General features: G+C 48.1%; 2 protein-coding genes and 1 long non-coding RNA gene across 3 annotated transcripts in view; all 3 read left to right on the top strand.

Annotated features, from left to right (window-relative positions):
• The window catches only part of LOC149501375 (uncharacterized), a 79,279-nt gene extending 73,042 nt beyond the window's left edge, over positions 1–6,237 (top strand). The window contains exon 2 of the long non-coding RNA XR_016324358.1: positions 6,081–6,237. This is a non-coding gene — a long non-coding RNA (uncharacterized LOC149501375). The remainder of the gene's footprint in view (positions 1–6,080) is intronic.
• A 4,120-nt stretch (positions 6,238–10,357) lies between these two features.
• LOC114251741 (uncharacterized) lies at positions 10,358–11,122 on the top strand. Its single transcript, XM_028186123.2, has one exon. The coding sequence runs from the start codon at positions 10,358–10,360 to the stop codon at positions 11,120–11,122; it is 765 nt and encodes a 254-aa protein (XP_028041924.2).
• A 313-nt stretch (positions 11,123–11,435) lies between these two features.
• Positions 11,436–13,371, top strand: LOC149501374 (uncharacterized). The gene is made up of 2 exons (XM_089733952.1): positions 11,436–11,922; positions 12,755–13,371. Exons 1-2 carry the CDS (start codon positions 11,568–11,570, stop codon positions 13,369–13,371), a joined length of 972 nt encoding a protein of 323 aa, XP_089590078.1. The 5' UTR covers positions 11,436–11,567.
• The last annotated feature ends 10,316 nt before the right edge of the window (positions 13,372–23,687 follow it).

The raw sequence follows: 23,687 nt of genomic DNA, 5'->3' as shown, positions 1-23,687 counted from the left end.
GGTAGAGAAAGGTACGACCTAGAACAGCAAATCAATGACAGACACCAAATAGACACCAAAAATATGGCAGAAATCCTGTCGAACAAAGATGTGCGCGGTATATTTATAAAATTTTGTAAAGCTATAGCCAAAATTGTAAATAATAAAAATAAAACGAGATAAAACGTATAACTATGTTATATAATATTTATATAAGCATAGTTTACGATAGATTTAAGTAGAAAATTATATAAAGGATAGCACAAAAAAGACATATAGAATATAAACAATAGACTAATTAAGATAAATAGGGTTTGGAGTGTAAAGTTTAATAGAAATAGTAAAAAAATCGCTAAAAACAAAGCAATGTATAATAGAATAAAAATATATCTAAGATATACGAGTATTTAGAAGATAAAACAAAAATAATAGATGTAAGAGGTTATGTAACTATGTAGTTTGTCAATAAAAACCGTAGTTCTAATAAAGGCACTGGTCTACCAAGCCAGTAGAAACAAAGTAATACCCTGTGATAGCGGGTGAATTAAAAAAAAATTTTTTTCGGCGGGCCGCCGGCCAACCCGTAATCCTCACCGCGTGGGGGACGGGGGCCGCTGCCGCGAGGCACGGGGCCGCGAGGATGTAAACCTCTCTAAAAAATACCCCAATCTTAAGCTCTGGCGCCCGGCGATGGGATGCATGGCTGGTGGGAAACCAGTCGCGAGGGCGTCCCAGGGGACTGTACCCCTGGCTAATAAAAACAGGAAAAGAACAATGAAAATGCTCAGTTATAAAAATGATTTACCCCAGGAGGGTACCTCCCGCTCCGCGGGGGGAGAATCCCTCGTCTTCTGGGGGGGGGCAATAACTGTCAGATGAGGTCCGTGAAGGACGGAGGTAGGGTGGGTGTCCGGTGTCCGCGAAGGACGGAGAAAAAGAAGTAAGGTCTTGTGAAGGACGGAGAAAATAAAGAACGTCGAGGAGGGTCCGTGAAGGACAATTAAGTAGCGAACGTCCTGTCGGACGATAGTATGGCGACGGCCAGCTCGGGCCGCTCGTCGTTGACCAGAAGCCGAAGGAAGAGGCTGAAGGGCTCCAGCACGGAGTGCTCAGAGAGCAGCTCCGGGGAAGACACGGCGTGCTCAGCCGGTAGAGCTGCCTCCAAGACCCCATCCAAAAGGGGTAGGGGACGACCGTCCACAACAGGGCAGTACGTTGGCCTCGCGGCCGCCAAGGAGGCGTACGTGAAGGCCCAGCACGAGCAGATGGCACTGCGCGCTGAGAAAGAAGTGACGGAGAGCGTCCGGAAGCTGCGGGTGAGGGATGCCCGCCGCATACAGCACCGAGGAACCCACACCCGACCCCGAACGCAGGCTTGAAGAGTCCGCGAAGATGGCGCTAGCAATCGCGGCCAAGTCCGGAAACCTGAAGGGCACATATCAGCGTGCCCTGAAGGAGATGGCCGTCACCATCCGAGAGGCCAAAGAAGAGATGGCGGCACGGACTGCCGACAGCGAAACGAAGAGGCTGCAGGAGCTCTGCAGGAGGCAGAAGGCCGAGATCCTGCACCTCAAGAACGCGATCGCCGACATGAGGTCGGAGATGACGCGCCTGGCCCAGGCCGTGGGATCGCCGGCAGCCGTCACCGCCCCCACCCCGATCCAACAGAGCGACGACGAGGAGGAGCGACGCCTTCAGAGAATAATGCGTGCGGTCGGCACCATGCTGGATGCGCGCCTCTCTGGGCTGGAAGCGCGACTGTCTCCAGAGCCCAGGTTGAGACCGACCCTGGCCGCGGACCAAAGGCGGAGCCGCGAGAAGGAGAGGATGCTGACACCACCACCACCGGTAGCGGCACCTATGCCAACGCCCGCACCAACAGCTGCAGTCGCGACGGCGGCACCCAACGGCGGCGGTCCGCAGAAGAAAAAGAAAGCGCTGAAAAGTAGACAACAGCCGGCTCTCCCTGAACCACGGACATTCCCCCCCGCCCCAGCTGCTCTGACGGAAGCCTGGACGACGGTAGCCCGAAGAGGCGCCAAGCCGAGGCCGGCAACGGCGACCGGCACCGTGCCCGCTCCACCCCCCTTGAAGGAGAAAAAGGAACGGCTCCGGCCACCACGCTCGCAGGCGGTCATTGTCAAGCTCCAGCCGGAGGCCGTCGAGCGCGGGTTCACCTATCGGTCAGTCCTCGCCGAGGCCAGCGCTATAATCGATCCGGCAGAGCTGGGGATGCCTATCCAGCGGATACGCTTGGCGGTGACAGGAGCAAAGGTATTGGTCGTAGACTGCGCTGACCAGAACGAGAAAGCCGATTTGCTGGCGAAGAAACTACGGGAGGTTTTGCCCTCGGACAGCATTGTCGTCTCCAGGTCGACAATAACGGCCGCTGTCAGACTGAGCGGCCTCGACGAATCTATATCCCGGGAAGAGCTTGTTGCCGAAGTCGCCAGGATTGGAGAGTGCCTCCCCGACACTGTGAAGGTTGGGGAAATAAAAATGGGCCCCGGAGGCACTGGCCAGGTCTTGGTCAGATGCCCCATAGCGGGCATCAAAAAAATATTGGCCGTCGACAAGCTGCGGATCGGGTGGAGCGTCCTTCGCGCACAACTCCTCGAGGCGAGGCGCCTGCAGTGCTACCGCTGCCACGCACTGGGCCACGTGAGTGCCCGCTGCCCATCGTCGGTGGACCGCAGTGGTGAGTGCTACCGCTGCGGCCAGACCGGCCACAAGTCCGCGGGCTGCGCGCTCACCCCGCACTGTACAATCTGCGCCGGCGCCGGTAGGCCTGCAGCGCACGTCTCCGGGGGCAAGGCTTGCGCCAAGCCCCCGAAACAAAGGCAACAGAGGAGCAGCGCCGCCGAAGAGAAACGGCGGAGTCAGCCCGGTACGGCTACGGCGACACCAATGGACGACGAACAATGACCAGCAGCCCTTATCATATCTTACAGGGCAACCTCAATCACTCCGCCAGAGCTCAGGACCTGCTGATCCAGAGCATGGCGGAGCGGTTGACCCATCTGGCGGTCGTCGCCGAGCCCTATCGGGTCCCTTCGGTTCCCGACTGGGCGGGAGATATTGACGGCCTGGTGGCCGTGGTCCAGCGTCGGTCAGCGGTGGGCGCTCCGCCCGAATTCGACGTCGTACAGAGGGGTCGGGGCTACGTCGCATTCTTCTGGGCAGGCTTGCTTGTCGTCGGGGTGTACTTCTCCCCCAACCGGCCGCTCGCCGAATTCGAGTCCTTTCTCGACGAACTCGGTCAAGTCGTGGGGAGGTCGCGCTCAGGGCGCGCGCTCGTTCTCGGGGACCTCAACGCGAAGTCGTCCGCTTGGGGTTCCCCGGTCACCTGTCCCAGGGGACGGGAGACGGAGGAGTGGTTGGTCGGGAGCGGTCTCGTTGTCCTCAACCGCGGCGCCGAGAACACATGCGTTCGTCGTTCGGGTGGGTCCGTGGTGGATGTGTCTTTTGCGACCCCCGACGTCGCGCGCCGCGTCTGCGGTTGGGAGATGTTGGTCGACGTGGAGACGCTCTCCGACCACCGCTACATTGGTTTCCGTGTGGCCGCGGCCCCGGAGTCTTCTTCGGCAACGACTTTGCCCTTTGGTGGCGGCGTGGAGGGCCCGCGCTGGGCCCTGAAGCGCCTCGACACGGAGCGGCTGCAGGAGGCGGCCGTCGTCCAGGCCTGGCGGTTGGACTCCCTGGGCGAGCCGGCGGACGTGCGCGAGGGTGCGCGCGAGGCGATGTCGCGAGTCTGCGACTACGCCATGCCCCGCGTCCGAGCGTACGCGCCGAGGCGCCAAGTCTACTGGTGGAACGAGGGGATCGCCGGCCTGCGACGCCAATGCGCCGGTAGTCGCCGAAAATACCAACATCTTCGTCGTCGGAGGCGCCGAGACGAGGAAGAAGAGGACCGGGCGTACGAAGAGTACCGGGAGGACGTGCGGGCCCTGCGCGTCGCCATTGGAGAGGCGAAAGAGGCGGCGTGGAAGGAGCTTTTGGAGACGCTGGACCGCGACCCATGGGGGCAACCGTATCGCCTCGCGCGGAGCACAATGCGCTCTTGGGCCCCGCCCGCGACGAGCACCCTGCCGCCTGACATCGTTCGGCACGTGATTGGGGGACTGTTTCCGGACGCACCTGGAACTCCCTTCGTTCCCCCCGTCATGACAACACCGACAACTGGAGCCCAGATTGGTGCGGAAGAGGAGGAAGTGTCGCCGGCGGAATTCGGTGCGGCCATCGACAAAATGAAGGCGAGGAGGACGGCGCCAGGTCCCGATGGACTGTCGAATCTGGCCTGGGCGCTGGCATTACAAACTGAGGGTGGTCTGGGACCTGTCCTCCGAGGGCTGCTCAGCAGGTGCCTCCGAGAGGGCAGGTTCCCGGCAATATGGAAAAAAGGTAAGTTGGTTTTGATTCCGAAGGAGGGGCGCCCCAGGGATCAACCCTCGGGGTATCGCCCGATCGTCGTTCTGGACGAGGCCGGCAAGCTCTTGGAGCGCGTCGTCGCCAGTCGCCTCGTTCAGCACTTGGAAAATGTAGGTCCAAACTTGGCGGACTGCCAATACGGTTTCCGGAGGGGTCGCTCGACCTTGGACGCGGTCCAGCGCGTCCGCGACCTCTCCGACCAGGCGTGCTCCCGGGGAGGCGTGTTGTTGGCGGTGTCTATAGACATATCCAACGCCTTCAATACGATCCCCTGGAGCACGATCCTGGAGTCGTTAAGGTTTCACCGCGTCCCCACCGGTCTCCGGAACCTGATCGAGGATTACCTCGCAGGGCGGGCTGTGGTCTTCCCCGAACGGAGGGGATGGGGACACAAAGCGGTCTCGTGTGGTGTCCCGCAGGGGTCGGTTCTGGGTCCGCTCCTGTGGGACGTCGGGTTCGACTGGGTCCTCCGCGGGGCTAACCTGCGTGGCGTGCAGGTCATCTGCTACGTCGACGACACGCTGGTGACGGCCCGCGGAGACGACTACCGTTCGGCGTCGATTCTGGCTGCGGCTGCGGTGGCAACAGTCGTAGCCAGAATAAGGAAGCTCGGCCTGGAGGTCGCCCTGCACAAGTCTGAGGCCGTGTGTTTTCACCCGGCTCGGAAGGGGCCTCCTCCCGGCGCGAGTATAACCATCGGAGGGACTGCGATCGCTGTCCGGTCCCAACTTAAATATCTGGGGCTCGTGTTGGACAGCAGGTGGACTTTTGACCGGCATTTCGATGTGCTGGTCCCGAAATTGCTCGGGGCGGCGGGTGCCTTAGCCCGCTTGCTCCCAAACATTGGAGGAGGAGGAGAGTCGGTCCGGCGTCTTTACCTGGGAGTGGTGCGGAGCATGGCCCTGTACGGCGCTCCCGTCTGGTCACCCACGCTCTCCGCTCGCAACGCGGCCCTCTTGCAGAGGGTTCAGAAGGTGCTGGCGGTGAGGGTCGTGCGGGGCTACCGCACCATTTCGACGGAGGTCGCTTGCGCCCTCGCTGGCTCCCTTCCATGGGAGTACGAGGCCGAGGTCCTGGCCGCGGTGTACCGGCGCAGGGCGCAATCTTTGGGTCGGGGAAGTGTGCCCCGTTTGTCTGTCGTCGCCCGATGGAGGCGTGCTGCGCGTCGCGTGGCAACGTTGAAGTGGAAAGAGAGGCTGGCTGCAGAGTAGATCCACCGTGGTTCTCGAACCCGGCGGCGCACCCTCGCAGCCCTGGTGCCCGTGTTGGAGGCCTGGATTGACAGGCGTCACGGCGTGCTCGATTTCCGGCTCACGCAGGTCCTCTCGGGCCATGGCTGCTTCGGGAGGTACTTGTGGCGGGTCGGGAGAGAGCCGCATCCCGGATGCCACCAATGCGGGCATCCAGACGACGACGCGCAGCACGCCCTCGAAGCGTGCCCGAGGTGGGAGTATCCGCGGCAGTCACTCGTCGCGGTGCTCGGGGCAGATTTAAGTTTGCCGGTCGTAGTGTCCCGCATGGTCGAGGACGAGCGTTGCTGGAGAGCGATGGCCGACTATGCGGACCTGATTATGACGCTCCGCGAAACGGAGGAGCGAGAGAGAGAGTGCGACCCGAATTCAGTCGCGCTCAGGCGAAAGAGACGGGGTGGGCGGTGTATTGGAGTGTTGTAGGTGAAATAAAAGAGAACTGTTCAAGTCGACAATTCGTGTAATACTATTATAATTTAGTGTGTGCAGTTACAAATATAAGGTTAGGCGAGCTGCACACTACACCTCCCCTATTTTAAAAAAAAAATGATATTATTACATAACTACTTTTTTTTTTTTTTTACTTAAACTAAATTACACAAAATATTATTAACTTTCATACTTTACTAACAAAAATCCAATAAAACAATATTTTAAGTTACAAACTTCTTTGTATTATTTTTATGAATGCTTTATTATCTATATGCTTTATTATCTATATGCTTTATTATCCTTTAAAATTATCTACATCTAATGACCCCATTAAATCTAAAATAACTCTCTCAAAAGCAGTGGATGCCGTGGATGTGTTAACCATTGGCTCCTTTGTACGTCTATTGGAATGCTTTTGAATCTGACAACTTTTACATTTCTTTACGTATTCTGATACTTCATTGGTCATTCCTGGCCAATAATAATACTTCCTAATATTATTTAACATTCTGTTTACCCCCGCGTGGCCACTCGTAGGTAACAGGTGGAAGTCATTTAGGATCACAGTCTTTGTGTCTTTGTCAGTAATACTTGTCACATCTTTAATGACAAGTAACTTGGGAAAATCTTTCAAATCGATTATTTCCTTTACAAAATTGTTTACAAGCCGTTCATAGCGCTTGCTTTTAATTATTACGAGCATGTTTATTTTGATTTGCTTGCAAAAACGTTATAATTCTCTCGTTAACACACTTACGGTAGACAACGATTGAGAAATTATAAAAATTGCTGATTTTTCAGGCACGAATTTGCAGTTACCATTATCACTAGTAAAATGCTTGATTTTTTCTATCTCTTTTAATGTATTTTTATTACAAAATAGCATCAATTCAACGCCGTCAATTGGTCGTTTGAGGATTTCCACTACTTTAGGTTGATCAGACCTTGGAGTAGAGGATACCTCCGTAGTCATGTTGTTACTGTCACAGTCAATACATAACCTACGAGCTTGTACTCTTGTCATGAACGATACTACATGCTGTTGCATTTCCTTTAAGCTGTTGGATGTAAAAGGTATCCGGCTCAATGCATCTGCAACTGCGTTGAGCAAAATTCACATGATTAATTATAATATTTAAATAAATATATCCCATAGACTCTAAATTAGAACTAATTTCTTCTATAAGTATCTTATCCTGTTGTACTAAATTCAATAAATTCTACTAAACTAGCTGCACTATCGATTAATAAATTAAGATCGATATTACTATTTTTAAGTTGACACTTAATTACACAAAAATGACTATAACTAAAAATGAATGAGTGCACTATTTAGGTGCGAAAAACTCTAAGTTGTCATAATTATTTGCTAAAATAATTAAAGCTAAAATACTAAAGTACATTGTGATGAGCGCCCTAGAACTTTTTGAAAGACTAACAATCTGTGATCAAGTTGTTAATATAACAGCTGATCACCAGATCATGAGCATTCTTCAGGGAGGACATAATATCCTCAGAAAAATGGCTAATTTTAGAATGAACACTCACTCCAACTTAAACTTGAACGCCACTGTGACTTGTGGGGGGAGATGCCACAACATCACTTATCAAGAGGTAACAGTGATAATGAGAGAGAAGGCTCAAGAGCACGATCTTGAATACTCACAGTCCAATCGTACCGATAACAATCATTGGTATGGGATCGCCAACCCGCTATTCAATATCCTCTCTGCCTTCAAAATAAGGTATGATGAAATAAGAGTAGGAGTGTCAAGGGTACCAGTGGGTAAACGAGGGGACATTACCGATTATGTCGACGTGTCTCAATACGGCCTAACCCCCGCACACCACATTCTGTTGGAGGGAGCCACATACAAGCCAGAGAGAAGATCAGCAATGGCACAAACGCTGGGACCACTCACAGCAGTTATAGCAGCATATAAGTCCCGTGATCCCTATAGGACAAAATGGATCGAGGCTGTAAAGAGAGACCTTGTTCACATCCCTAATTCCATCAATTTATGCAACGCCATGTATGGCAAGAGAGCGGAGGAAATTGCTCCAGCGTTAAGTGCTTTTGCAGATGTGGTATTAATAGCAGATGCTAGAAATGCTCAAAGAGCATTCTTTCCGTTGAACTTTCTAATCTATGCCATAGCTACAAAGGAACAGCTTGTTAGGTGCAAAATAACAAGAAGTACTGCCCTAATTTCCCCTAATGAGGTTGATTTCTCAGGGAAAGGGATGTGGAGGCTATACAAGGCATGCATGAATCTACCATGGAAAATAGAAACTGCTATGGATGATGTGTCGGCTGGGCAAGTGGTATACCACTCGATATTTGGAACCCAAAACGAAGATCTGGGGGTCCTACAATGTGTCACTGATGCGAGTGAACTCCTCAGCATTGGACTCGAGCTGACTCCTAGCTGCTCCACCTCGGACCCGTACAATTTATCTCCCGGCGCCCTGCATATCCTCTCATCATAAGGCTTGAGCATTCTCCCGGCTCCCGGCAGCAACACCCTTTTCTGTCTTCTTCTATTGTTCTCATCGCTTCATCCAAATCAATCTTCTGTGAGGGTTTATTTTTTTTCTTCTTTTTTTTCATTTTCGGTATTTTGAAAATCTTCTTTCCTCTTATTTCTTGTCTTCACAAATTTCTATTCTTCATAATATTCTTTATAATTATATTTCTTCATATTTTATTCAGCTACTCTCGTATTTTACGTATGTTGCAAAATTTTAACTGCTGGCTAAGGGTCGCCATGTATTGGAGTGTTGTAGGTGAAATAAAAGAGAACTGTTCAAGTCGACAATTCGTGTAATACTATTATAATTTAGTGTGTGCAGTTACAAATATAAGGTTAGGCGAGCTGCACACTACAGCGGCGCGGGCGAAGCGCCCCCGCTCAGCTCCCGTAGGGACCGTCGGGCGTCGGGCGCGGGGGCGCCTGATGCTCGACACGATAGTCCAGTGGTGGTGGTGAGGGTATAGTGCGCTGTGGCTCCGGTGCTCACCTCACGAAGAAGTTGCGGTCAGCAATGGCCGACGTTGATCCCGCCGTTCGTCAGGCTGGGAGCCGGTGTGGGGGGCCTGCGGGGCGAGTTTCCCTGCGGTATCGTAGGTTCCCCCCATGCCGGAAAGAAAGGAGCTCGTTGGGTTTTAGTCGGTAGTCGTTAAGCTGGGCGGGTTCGGCGCGAGCTGAACTTAGCCCAGCGCGCCTTTCTCAAGGACTAAGTCTCCATGAACCAATTGGTCGAGGGCGCGGACCTCGGTTCGCGACTTCTTCCTCTTTCCTCCACCGGAGGCGCGGAGTCCGACATAACCCGGTCCGACCCCCGTCGGCCGGGTATCCGTAAAGACTGTGATTCCCCATCGATAACAAAAAAAAAAAAAGGACATATGATCCCAGAAAACAACAAAAACATAAAACAAGAAAGCTATATGCCTCATCACGGTATTTTACGTGAAGAATCTTCATCATCAAGCTTAAGAGTCGTGTTCAATGGGTCAGCTTCAACATCTTCTAAATTGAGTTTAAATGACATTATGCATAAAGGACCTAATCTACAAAAGAATTTACAGGTTCTCTTATTACAATGGAGACAGTTTCCGTATGCATTTATCGCTGATCCTGAGAAAATTTATCGACAAATTTTAATAAATAGCGATGATCAACAACTTCAGAAAATAGTATGGAGACAGTCACCAAAACAACCGATAATATCAATAATTCCAGCTGAAACCTGGAGATACGTAAAATCAAGCGAGAACCCCGCTGACGCTGCAAGCCGAAGACTTACTGGCGATCAGTTGGTAAATCATGCTTTATGGTGGAACGGACCGTCATGGCTAAAAATATTTAAAAGAGAACAGGAACAATTAATATATAAAAAAAGAAGAAGAAACAAAAAACAAGAAGTTAGTTCATGTTTTACAACATGAAAACAAACAATATGTTATTGATTATTTATCACAACAATATAACACATTTCTAAAAATTGTTCGCGTATTAGCATGGATACGAAGAGCATTGACACCTATTGTGCAGCGTAAACAATTACTGTCGTACCTAACTTTACAAGAACTGCGCAATGCCAAATCAGCTATCATAAAACATATTCAAAGAACGGAATTTAAGTCCGATATAGAAAAACTAAACAAAAATGAACAAGTTGCGTCGAACAGTAAATTATTAAATTTAAAACCGTTCATCGATCAAGACGGTGTCCTACGTGTTGGAGGTCCACTAAAGAACGCGAACATGAGTGCTGAAATGAAACATCCCAAAATAATTCCGAACAAAGGCCGTTTAGCCGAATTATTAATAAATGAAGCACATGAGTTAACATTTCACGGAGGGCCTCGACTTACCTTAACAACACTCAGACAACAATACTGGATAACTAGTGGATACAATGCAACCAAGAAACAGTTAAGGAATTGTGTAGCATGTCGTAGATATGATACAAAGAAGTTGTACCAGCTAATGGGTGATCTTCCTGCTGCTAGAGTCAACCAGGCTGCGCCATTCTACCATACTGGGGTAGATTATACTGGTTTTGTCGATGTCAAGATCAACAAAGGAAGAGGTGTGAAAACAACAAAAGGATACATCGTCGTATACGTTTGCTTGGTTACGAAGGCGGTATACTTGGACTTAGTCTCTGACTTAACGAGCTCAGCATTCTTGGCTTCACTCAGAAGGATGGCGGCCCGAAGGGGAGCACCGCGCCACTTATACAGCGATCAAGGCACGAACTTCGTTGGAGCCAACCGAATGCTACAGGAAGAATATGATACTTTATGCCAAGTCTTTAGTGACAGTCTTTTGGCTGAAGTTGCAGAAATGAACATTGAATGGCATTTCAACGCACCCTCTTGGCCGAGTGCAGGAGGCCTGTGGGAACGAGCCGTGCAGAGCTTGAAGTGGCATTTAAAAAGAGTCGTAGGAGAACAAAAGTTAACGTTTGAAGAGTATTGCACTATCTTAGCACAACTGGAGGCCTGTCTTCTATGTTTTCTTTAACAGAAAACATAGAAGACTTGGATTACCTGTCACCAGCACATTTATTAAATGGAAGGGTGGGGGTAACCGTTATAGAAACAAAAGAGGACGCTAGAACTAGATGGCATTTGACCAACAGCATATTGAAACAGATTTGGCATAACTGGAAAACAAACTATTTAACACAATTAACAACGCGGCAGAAGTGGGTGAAGCCACAAACAAACATGAAGATTGGAGATATGGTGGTTATTCATGAAGACAATCTTCCGGCTGACGCAACGACGACTATGTCAGGGTGGTATCACTCAAAACAAAAAATGGCATTATACAATGAATTGAATCATCATCCATTGAATCAGCTGAGCAAGTGGACAATTCTGACTATAAGAAAAAACAAAATGATTGTTCGTCTCAACTTACAAAACACAAGCAAAAACAATCAAGACGTGGAAGACTATCGTGTATGGTGATGGCATTAATATTTTTCATGTCATTATGCACCAGCGATGCCTGTAACATAACCGAGCTGAAAGGTGATCGATCATTATATTTTGATCCTGTAACAAAATTAAATTTAATAAAGAACACTTGGAACTTGGTTGTATATTATAACATGTCTCCATATCGAGAAGGAATGAAGGCATTCGAAAAGGCGACAACACATTTAGATAAATCATGCAAAGTCCTGGAAGATGGTCAGTGTAGCATAATAGTCGATCAATTGATCCACGAATACAAAGAATTAACTTACTATAATGAGCTACTTATGAATCAACATTTGAATGAGCACTACAGACAGCGTCGTGGTTTTATAAACGGTGTCGGATGATGTTCGACCAGCCCATACCGTGGGCCCCGAAGGTCAAATATATAGGCGTCACCCTCGACAGTAGGATGACATTCCGCCCCCACATCAAGACGGTACGCGACCGTGCCGCCTTCATTCTAGGACGTCTCTACCCGATGATATGTAGGCGAAGTAAAATGTCCCTTAGAAATACAACTTGCATACTCTACAAAACTTGCATACGCCCCGTCATGACCTATGCAAGTGTAGTGTTCGCTCACGCGGCTCGCACTCACTTAAAATCATTCCAAATTATTCAATCCCGTTTTTGCAGGATAGCCGTCGGAGCCCCGTGTTTCGTCAGGAACGTCGACCTCCATGACGACCTGTACTTAGAGTCCATCAGTAAGTATCTACAGTCGGCGTCGATGCGCCACTTCGATAAAGCGGCACGACACGAGAACCCTCTCATCGTGGCCGCCGGTAACTACATTCCCGATCCTGCGGACAGAATGGAAAGCAGTCGACGTCGCCCAAAACACGTCATCTCGGATCCGCCCGATCCACTAACGGTGCTTCTAGGTACTTCAAGCACCGGTCATCGTTCGAACCCGTCGCTTGCGACGAAAGGGCTCGACGAGTAAATTAACTCTCAGACACAGCCCACTGAGTTTCTCGCCGGATCTTCTCAGTGGGTCGCGTTTCCGATCCGGTGGTAGATTCTGCGAAGCACGGCTCTTGCTAGGGTTCGTGTTAGCATCGTCGTCAGGTTTGAGCCCCGTGAGCTCACCTACAAACGTTAGGGTTACGCTGAAATAGCCTCTCAAGGCTCTCAGCTTAGGTAGGAAAAAAAAAAAAAAAAGGTGTCGGATATCTTGCTAACTCTCTGTTCGGAGTATTAGATGAACATTTCGCAGAAAAATACTCGCAAGACATAGAGCTCATAAAACTTAATGAACAGGACTTAGTGAGTTTATGGAAAAACCAAACTTCGATCGTCGAATCTGAATACAACTTACTAAAAAGAACAGAAAAAGTCATGTCTAAGCAGCATATGTATCACTGCTGTGGCACCTGCGAAGTAAAGGTCATGTGCGGAGAACATATTGTCTTGAAACAGTTGAATAACACTGGTCGTCTGTATCTAGAGCCAGGTTGCCTTATAAAGGGATCAGATTATACACTTCACATACCTAAAACAAACAACAATAAGCTGGAGATTCAGTCTAACATTTACGTTCCAATAATAGATCCGATAAATAATATCATAAACAGCTCTCTTCTCAACACTGAGAACCTGAATGTCAGCGAGTCTAAAGATTTGCAGAACGCTCTCCGGAAACTATACGTGCGTATTGAAGATCTAGAAAACTCCCCGCCAGTATTGGAGACTTCATTAACATCTCACGATACTCACATATCATCGTCATCGTCATCGTGCTGGCTACCGGCGTGCTACTCTGGCGACGACGACGGTTGAGTGCGAACCGGGCGATCATCTCTGACGATCGAGCTTCAACAGTATAGTGAATGTGAAAATGTAAATAGTGCTAAGGCAGGGTTTAGTGCGCGACCTTCTGTGGTGGACCCTCCGCCTGGTGATGTGAACATTTATGCCAAAGTGTCAAACAAAGTGTGCTCTCCAATACCAAGAAAACCTATATGGACTCTAAGTTCTTAAATTTTATTATACTAACATTTTAATTTATTTTTTGTTTGTCTTTCATCCTCTTGTAAGCCGTAATCATTTATTTATTAACAATTACTTCATTAAAGTATACTCTATTTTGTTGCCCCGGAATATGCTCGGTGATATATTACCGAACACCTTTGTCAGCATAATTCGCGTGACGCGTTAACTTCATTTCCACAAACCGTCAGTGCACGATCAACAACCGCGTCACCCAGGTGCATTCATAACATTAACATTTAATTTAATTTCTCTATATTTTAACAATAAACATTTTTAAGTAACGCTATCTTTAACTAACAAACTCACACCGCACCCTACAGTGTTTAAATTGCCTATACCCATTTTAGAAAATTCTGTACAAAATATTACTGCAAATAGTAGCTATGGTCGTTACATAAATTCATCATCATTAATAATTATTGATGAAGTTTCTACGTGCCCTTTGCAAGTTTTGAAAATCATAGACAGATTATTGCAGGATCTATGTGATGAAAATGATAAATATAAACCATTTGGAGGAAAAACAATATTTTTATGCGGTGATTTTCGGCAAATTTTACCCGTTATCCCCCATGGATCACGTGGAACTTTAATTGAAAATTGTGTCACAAGTTGGCTTGAATTTATTCATTTTCATAAAGTTACCTTGACTCGAAATATGAGAGTCTTACCAAATGAAATAGAATGTGTAGAATTTTTGAAAAAAATAAGTTACGATGAAGCCCCACAATTCCCTCAGTTTGGTGAAAATTTATTCGAAATACCTCAACAATTAATAGGAGATAAAAATAATATAATTGTTGAGGTGTATGGAAATATTTCCGAAATCATACTCTCTGAAAATATATTGAACTCAGTTATTTTAGCACCTACAAACAATGACTGTACTTTGATTAATACTGATATACTTAATCAAATTCCTGGAGAACAGCGAACATATCATAGCTATGATAAAATAGTTTGTGATAATGACAGTGCCATCAATAACTATCCGGTAGAGTTTTTAAATTCTTTGACTATTAGTGGCTTACCACCACATAAGTTAATATTGAAAGTTAATTGCATCGTTTTGCTGATTAAAAACTTAAATACAAATGAAGCATTAGTCAAGGGAACAAGAATGCGCATCAAATGCAATTGATTGCGAAGTTTTGACTGGTACCGCATGCAGTAAGAAAATTTTGATTCCACGTATAAATTTAACATACTCCGGAACTATTTCACCATTTAGCTTCCAAAGAACTCAATTTCCTATAATACCTGCATTCGCGATGACAATAAATAAGTCTCAAGAACAAACAGTCGATAAAATTGGAATCTTATTGAATCGGCCAGTTTTTACACATGGGCAATTGTATGTTGCAGTAAGTAGAGTTCGATCATTCGACGGTTTGAGATTTTATATTTCCGAATATAACGGTCAAGGACATTTAGCAAATGACCAAAGAGTTTTTACAAAAAACATCGTTTACAGAGAAGTTTTGTTTGTTAATTAAATTAACGACATAATATTAAGTACCTATCTATATGTGTATGTCGAGCTCAATGGAAAGCATTTGTTTATCGCATGCGTTATGTTACAATAAAAAATATATTTAAAAACGGTTTTCTTTATTTTAATAATTTATTGGGTTTTAAAATGTAGTTTCATAAAATTTGTTTGAAAAAATGGGCAACTTAAGAGTGTAGCCTTGGCGAAATCTGTGATTATTTAAGTGTAATATTTGACAATATAACCTTAATAATGTTCAAACTTGAAATTTAATTATGGTCGAATTTCAACTACTGGGCGACCACTAGTTTACAATAATCACAGAACCAAGCAAGAACCAAGGAAACAAGTAAATTATACCGTCAAGCCTTTGCAGATGATATTGCACTGACATTCAGTGGGGATGGCATGTATGAGCTAGAGGCAATAGCGAACGAGAGTCTGGGCCGTGTGCACAGCTGAGGTGTATTAAATAAATTAAAGTTCACCCCCCCCCCCCCCAAATCCAAGTTACGCTAGTCACAAGAAGGCTAGGGGGGTGTAAGAGGCCCGGCTTTACAAACGAACGGGGCAGCGCTTACCCTGCTTAAACAAATTAAATTACTGCGGGTAGCGGTGGATAACAAACTGAGTTTCGGACCCCATGTAACAGGTATGCCACAAAACAATTAAAATCTACAAACAAATAGCAACAGCGACAAAAGTTACATGGGTCTGAATAGTGATATATTGAAGATGATATTTATAACTGTTATCGAACCTATTATGCTATATGGGGCGGGCGTATGGTGAACAGCAGCTCAGAAAGTGGGTGTGCGTTATCACGCACACTCACGCAAGCTCAGAGCACTTCAGAGACAATTTGCCATCAAAATATCACGGGCATATCGCATAGTTTCAGTTTTAGTGCAGCCCTAGCAATAAAAGGCGTGTTGACTATCGATCTCAGAATACAGGAGGCAAAGCTATAATATGAGATCAAGAGAGGCTACCACTGACCCAGGAACTAGAGGCCGAATTGGAAACCCAAGTCTCATATTATAATACAGACCATCCAGCCCAATAAACACCAGTGTATTATGGATCGCTATCGATTTGACATAGATGACCTCAAGAAGGAAACATTACAACTAAAAAACAAATAACAATGACTCTATAAAATTACATTCAGAAACTAACCAAGAAAAACAACAATTTATTTTAAAGAAACCAAAGAAGAAAAAATCGCGGCATATTAGAACGCCATCACCTTTCTCTGCAAAAGGTAACTTCAGCTGTTTTGAGGCCTCGAACTACATATGACAACACTATAATCGAACCCAACAAATTGTCGATTGATCAAGGAGATACAACGCTTTGCACACTGACGACAGAGGGCGCGACTACACAAAATTCCACTAAATTACTTCAGATGAACACAGATGGCGCATTTCGAATTCGGAGCCAAGGATCAAACTAGGATTAAAGTCAAAGAAAGAAATTCGCATTTACTACGACAAAATCTGTACAAAGAAGAAAAATGTATATTGTCAGTTTTTTTTTTTATTGCTTAGATGGATGGACGAGCTCACAGCACACCTGATGTTAAGTGGTTACTAGAGCCCATAGACATCTACAACGTAAATGCGCCACCCACCTCGAGATATAAGTTCTAAGGTCTCAGTATAGTTACAACGGCTACCCCACCCTTCGAACCGAAACGCATTACTGCTTCACGGCGGAAATAGGCGGGGTAGTGGTACCTATCCTTGCGGACTCCCAAGAGGTAGTAATTTATGCTTTCAGAATTGGAAAACAATGACCCTAACACCTGCTTAAGTTGCTCAGGCTGTGTTACTTCGAAATCAGGGGCGAACGCAGCGAGAAATTGCTGAAACTTTAAATGTACCGCGTATAACTCTCAGGTATGCCTTAACAAGGTACGACCTGACCGGTCTATACACAAGGAGACCAGGTAGTGGCGGTATTAGGTGTACATCAGTGCGAGATGACCGGTTTATCACTCTCGCAATTTTGCGAAATCGGTTCCTTACTGCAGTCGAAATTCGGCAGCGGATTCATCGGGGGCGAAGATTTCTTCCTCATGCATGATAACGCCCGACCTCACACAGCACATTACGTCGATGATTACCTGTCGGAGGTGAGCAATCAGAAAATTGGAGTGGCCAGCACGAAGTCCAAACATGAATCCCATAGAACATGTCTGGGATATGCTTAAAAGGCGAATTCGATCCAGTCCCAACCCTCCGGAGACCATCAGTCGGTTGAAAACCGCCCTGGTGGCCGCCTGGGAAGAAATATCCCAGGTGGACATTAAAAACATTATCCATAGCATGCCTGATCGTATGCAGGCGGCTATCACGGCCAGAGGTGGAAATACCCGTTATTAATTTTAAGTAATATACCCTAATTTTGTAAAAAAAAAAACAAAAGATTTTTTAAACATAGAGCTGTAATGACCTTTTTGTAATTTTCACAAAATTAAACCACAAAAAAAGAACCTTGTGTCGCGTTTCATTTTGATAATAAACCACATAACGCGCTTGGGCCACATTCCGTGCCGCTGAGTGTATTTTAGTAGACTTGCAGAAGATACATCAATCCCATCTCCAACATTTTGTCGGAAAATGTATTTGTAGCAGAACTGTACAATAGCTTAGCTAAAAAAAATCGTAATGAAAAAAAAACGACCGATGCCCAAGTATACTCCTGATTTTAGAAAGTTTTGCTTTACTCTTCATTATTATTCGCCACCTATGTTCGTAAAACATTTAATACGTGCCTTCCACACCCGAAAACAATTTATAACTGGTATAGAACAATAAAATGTTCCCCAGATTTTACAGATGAAGCATTTAATATTTTGAAATTTACAACAGTGTACGCAGAAGAAATTAATATGTGCTTTAGTGGCTGATGAAATGACAATACGTCCGCAAAATATAAAAGGAGGTCATGGACCTGTCGACATTGGCACAGGAACATCCGATTGTACCACAAAGGCAACGGAAGCTTATAATTTTATTCCTACATGCTTGAACGAACACTGGAAGATCCCGTTGGGATATTTTTTTGGTTCATGGTCTTACTGGGGGCCAAAAATCTAACTTATATGCCTGACTAAATGTGAAGAGGTGGGCGTAAAAGTAGTTGCTTTAACATTTGACGGACATTCGACAAATATTTCAGCCATGGAATTGTTAGGATGCCGACTAAACGACCCAGAGAATATGAAAACTACATTGAAACACCCAGCAGCAGATAACGAGGTGGCGGTGTTTTTAGATCCCAGTCACATGATCAAACTGGTTAGGAATCATTTCGAAGACAAGAAAGAATTCTTAGATCAAGATGAAAGTAAAGTGGACTGGGACCTCTTAATAAAATTGAATGACTTTTAAGAAAATGAAGGCTTAGACATTGCCCATAAACTGTCTCGTAAACATCTCGAGCTTAGGAATTCTATTATGAAAGTAAAGTAAGCAGTTCAACTACTTAGCAGAAGTGTAGCGGCAGCACTGAAATTCTGTCTCGAAGTCTTGAAATTGGATGATTTCAAGAATAGCGAAGGCACAGAAAAAATTATGAATATCTACAAAGACCTACCTGTTCGATATTTTTAATACAAGAAGGTTAACAACAGATTTTTTGTCAACTACTTTCAACTGTAAATAAAAAGGAAATATTCGATTTTTTTTTAGACGAAACCAAAAAATACATACTTGACTGGCAGATTAAAATTATTAGAAAGCGCAAATATAACGAAAAAGAGTTCTGTAAGAATCAAAATCAAAAGCTTCCAATCGGCTCTTACCGTAAAATTTTCTACTGGTTTTAAAGGATTGTTGGTTTGTATAGAGAGCCTGGACATTCCGATTTGAGCAACCGACGCGCGTGGACGTGCTCATTGTTTTGTCGGAAGTGACTACCGGTGATAATAGATCATTGTTCGTGGCACATCTGTGGCCCAAGTGTTTCTCGGAATTTGTACCTGCGCCTAATTGCAAGGCATTGCCGCCCGGGAACTGTGCAGTGGTTCTATTCACTCTAATTCTATTCTATCTATTCTATTCACTAAAATTTCTAAAATTCCTAGAATCGCTTCGGCCAATTTAGTGTTACCGACGCAGGGGCCTCGCCGCAAGGCGAGCGCGTGTTTAAGTCCCGGGGCCGCCCCCCCCCGGGCGAAAATCACGTAAAGATGGAGGAAAAACTTTTCATCGACTTCATTCGGGAAAAATATCCGTCAATCGCGCCCGAATTCGAAGCCTATAGGGCCTCATTTGGTAAATATTCTCCCCCCGCATCTCTCGCCGCCGTCGCCAAACATGCCTCGCAGGCATGCCTCGCGTGCCCCGCCGCCGCCGTAGCGTCTAACGCCCCCGCCCCCGCTATCCCCGCGCCCGCGTCAATCACGTCAGTTTCGTCCGTCGCGACCTCAATAGCGTCTAGTTCAGGCTCCGATACCGAATCGGAGATGGACTTCGAGTCCGCGACTAGCCCTCAACCCGGAACCTCGGATGGGTTCCAAACTGTAACGCGCGGTAAAAAGCGTACTCGCGTCGTGGAGTCCCGGAGCTCCATGACGAAGCAAACGAAGTCTGCGACCGCCTCCCGACCGCAGGTAGTCGTAACGCCGGAGTCGGACTCCGCCCGCCGCGTAATCCCACCGCCGCGCCCAAAAACCGCGCCCGCGCCTAAAACAGTTGTCCCGCCCCCGCTGATACTCCAGGAGAAGTCAGCGTGGAATCGCGTATCCCAGGCCCTTCAGGCCAACAAAATTAATTATACCCATGCGCGTAACGTCGCGCATGGGATTCAGATTAAGGTCGCAACGCCGGGCGACCATAGGGCCCTCTCTGCTTACCTCCGAAAGGAGAACATAGGTTATCACACCTATGCTCTTCAGGAGGACCGCGAACTCCGCGTAGTGATACGTGGAGTCCCCAAGGAACTCGACATAGACTACGTAAAGGAGGATCTGATCGGTCAGTCCCTCCCAATAATTAGTGTGCACCGGATGCACAGCGGACGCGGCAGACAGCCGTACAATATGATTCTCGTCGCGCTAGAATCAACCCCGGAGGCAAAGAAAAGAATCTCATGTCTCAAAACGATATGCGGCCTCTCCGGGGTCACCATCGAAGCCCCCCATAAACGTGGTACTCCCGGGCAGTGCCACAGGTGCCAGCTCTATGGCCACTCAGCGCGTAATTGCCACGCGCGCCCCCGCTGCGTGAAATGCCTCGGCGATCACGCAACCACAGAATGTTCGCGTGTTAGGGAAACCGCGACGGAACCCCCAAGCTGTGTCCTATGCCTTAAGCAAGGGCACCCGGCAAACTACCGCGGATGTCCTAGGGCTCCGCGTAAACGCCCGAACCACCCAGCCCCCCGAACCGTCGACCCAAAGACTTCGGCGCCTTCAGTGCCGAAACCAGCCTTCGTACCGGCTGCGGTTCCCACCGTCTCGGCGTGGAAAAAACCGCTGCCGTATACGAAGGAGGGAACACAAAACGTACCCCAGCTCCCGCCTGCGACACGTCACGCGCCTCAGCCCCTGCTCGCACCTCGCCCCGCGCCCGCGTACCGCCCCCCGCAACCCTCAGTCGTCAACGACTTCGCGCTCGTGCGCGACTTCGTCACCGCGGTAAACTTTGACCGTCTGCGATCGTTCGCAGATGCTATCCGTAGGTCGGTAACCCCCGAACAGCGGCTCGCGGCCGCTTTCGATCACATGGACGTCTACGAGTCCGTGTCTCGCACGTTATAAAAATTCTTTACCGGTAATCAATGGCGCAAAAAGGTAGAGAAAAACCGTATTCCCTTACGTTAGCATTCTACAATGCTAACGGACTCGCGCGGCAACGCGATCAAATTTTCGAATTCCTCCGCGACAACCTAATAGATATTCTATTAGTGCAGGAGACCTGCCTGAAGCCCTCGCGTCGTGACCCGAAAGTCGCGAATTACGTCATGGTTAGGAATGACAGACTCACCGCCTCCAAAGGCGGGACTGCCATTTACTATAGGCGGGCCCTGCACGTTGTCCCTCTCGATACTCCCTCGCTCTCACATATCGAGTCAGTCAGTCAGTCAGTCGTCAGTGTGCCGTATCTCGCTGACGGGACACCAGCCGATCGTCATCGCATCCGTTTATCTCCCCCCGGACAAGCCCCTCCTGAGCAGTGACATCGAGTCACTGTTCGGCATGGGAGACTCTGTCATCCTGGCAGGCGATTTAAATTGCCACCACACTAGGTGGAACTGCCATCGTACTAACGTCAACGGTAGGCGTCTCGACGCGTTTATAGACGACCTCACCTTCGAAGTAGTCGGCCCCCCAACTCCAACATGTTATCCGTATAACATCGCGCTCCGTCCGAGCACTATAGACCTGGCATTGCTTAGGAACGTAACTCTGCGCTTGCATTCCATCGAAGCACTGTCAGAGCTCGACTCAGACCACCGACCTGTCGTAATGCAGCTCGGTCGCCCTCACAACCCAGCTACTGTTACGAGGACCATGGTGGATTGGAATAAGCTGGGCACGTGCTTAGCCGAAGCCGCTCCGCCAATCCTCCCTTACGGCCCGGATTCGAATCTATCCCCCGAGGACACCGTCGAATCCATAAACATCATTACCGATCACATCTCTTCCGCGATCATTAGATCTTCTAAAGAAGTCGATGTGGAGGATAGCTTCCACCGCATTAGACTTTCCCCCGAACTTAGGAATCTCTTAAGAGTTAGGAACGCGGCAATCCGGGCCTACGATCGTCTTCCCACGCATTCAAACCGGATTCGGATGCGTCGTCTACAACGCGAAGTCCACTCCCGCCTAAGCGACGCCCGTAACGAAAATTGGCATAGTTATTTAGAACAACTCGCGCCCTCCCACCAAGCATACTGGCGACTAGCTAGGACTCTCAAATCCGAAACTACCGCTACTATGCCTCCCCTCGTACGCCCTTCAGGCCAACCACCGGCTTTCGATGACGATGACAAGGCTGAGCTGCTGGCCGATGCACTGCAAGAGCAGTGCACCACCAGCACTCAATACGCGGACCCCGAACACACCGAGTTAGTCGACAGGGAGGTCGAGCGCAGAGCTTCCCTACCGCCCTCGGACGCGTTACCCCCCATTACCACTGACGAAGTTAGAGAAGCGATCCACAACCTCCAACCTAAGAAGGCACCCGGCTCCGACGGCATCCGTAACCGCGCGCTTAAACTCTTACCAGTCCAACTGATAGCAATGTTGGCTACCATTTTAAATGCCGCTATGACGCACAGCATCTTTCCCGCGGTGTGGAAAGAAGCGGACGTTATCGGTATACATAAGCCGGGCAAACCGAAAAACGAAACCGCTAGTTACCGTCCGATTAGTCTCCTCCCGACGATAGGCAAAATTTACGAACGGCTCCTTCGGAAACGCCTCTGGGACTTCGTTACCGCGAATAAAATTCTAATAGACGAGCAGTTTGGATTCCGCGCTAAGCACTCGTGCGTACAACAAGTGCACCGCCTCACGGAGCACATCTTAATAGGGCTAAATAGGCGTAAACAAATCCCGACCGGCGCCCTCTTCTTCGATATCGCGAAGGCGTTCGACAAAGTCTGGCACAACGGTTTGATCTACAAACTGTACAACATGGGAGTGCCAGACAGACTCGTGCTCATCATACGAGACTTCTTGTCGAACCGTTTGTTTCGATATCGAGTAGAGGGAACTCGCTCTCGCCCCCGTCATCTGACTGCCGGAGTCCCGCAAGGCTCCGCGCTCTCCCCGTTATTATTTAGTTTGTATATCAATGATATACCCCGGTCTCCGGAGACCCATCTAGCGCTCTTCGCCGATGACACGGCTATCTACTACTCGTGTAGGAAGATGTCGTTGCTACATCGGCAACTCCAGATCGCAGTAGCCACCATGGGACAGTGGTTCCGGAAGTGGCGCATCGACATCAACCCCACGAAAAGCACAGCGGTGCTCTTCAAAAGGGGTCGCCCTCCGAATACCACTTCGAGCATCCCACTCCCTAATAGGCGCGCAAACACCTCCGCCGTTAGCCCCGTTACTCTCTTTGGCCAGCCCATACCGTGGGCCTCGCAGGTCAAATACCTAGGCGTCACCCTCGACAGAGGGATGACATTCCGTCCCCATATTAAAACGGTGCGCGACCGTGCCGCCTTCATATTAGGACGTCTCTACCCTATGCTTTGCAAGCGAAGCAAACTGTCCCTCCGTAATAAGGTAACTCTCTACAAAACTTGCATACGCCCCGTTATGACGTATGCAAGCGTAGTGTTCGCTCACGCAGCCCGCACCAACTTGAAGCCCCTTCAGGTTATTCAATCCCGATTCTGCAGGATAGCCGTCGGACCACCATGGTTCCTGAGGAACGTGGATCTCCACGATGACCTGGAGCTCGACTCTGTCAGTAAGTATCTACAGTCGGCATCATTGCGCCATTTCGAGAAGGCGGCACGACATGAGAACCCTCTTGTCGTGGCCGCTGGAAACTACATACCCGATCCTGTAGATCGAATGGTAAACAGTCGACGTCGCCCAAAGCACGTCATTACGGATCCTCCCGATCCATTAACG

This window comes from Bombyx mandarina, chromosome 16 (genome assembly GCF_030267445.1).
Source record: "Bombyx mandarina strain Sakado chromosome 16, ASM3026744v2".
NCBI classification, from domain to species: domain Eukaryota; kingdom Metazoa; phylum Arthropoda; class Insecta; order Lepidoptera; family Bombycidae; genus Bombyx; species Bombyx mandarina.
This window is presented reverse-complemented; position numbering and strand designations above follow the sequence as displayed.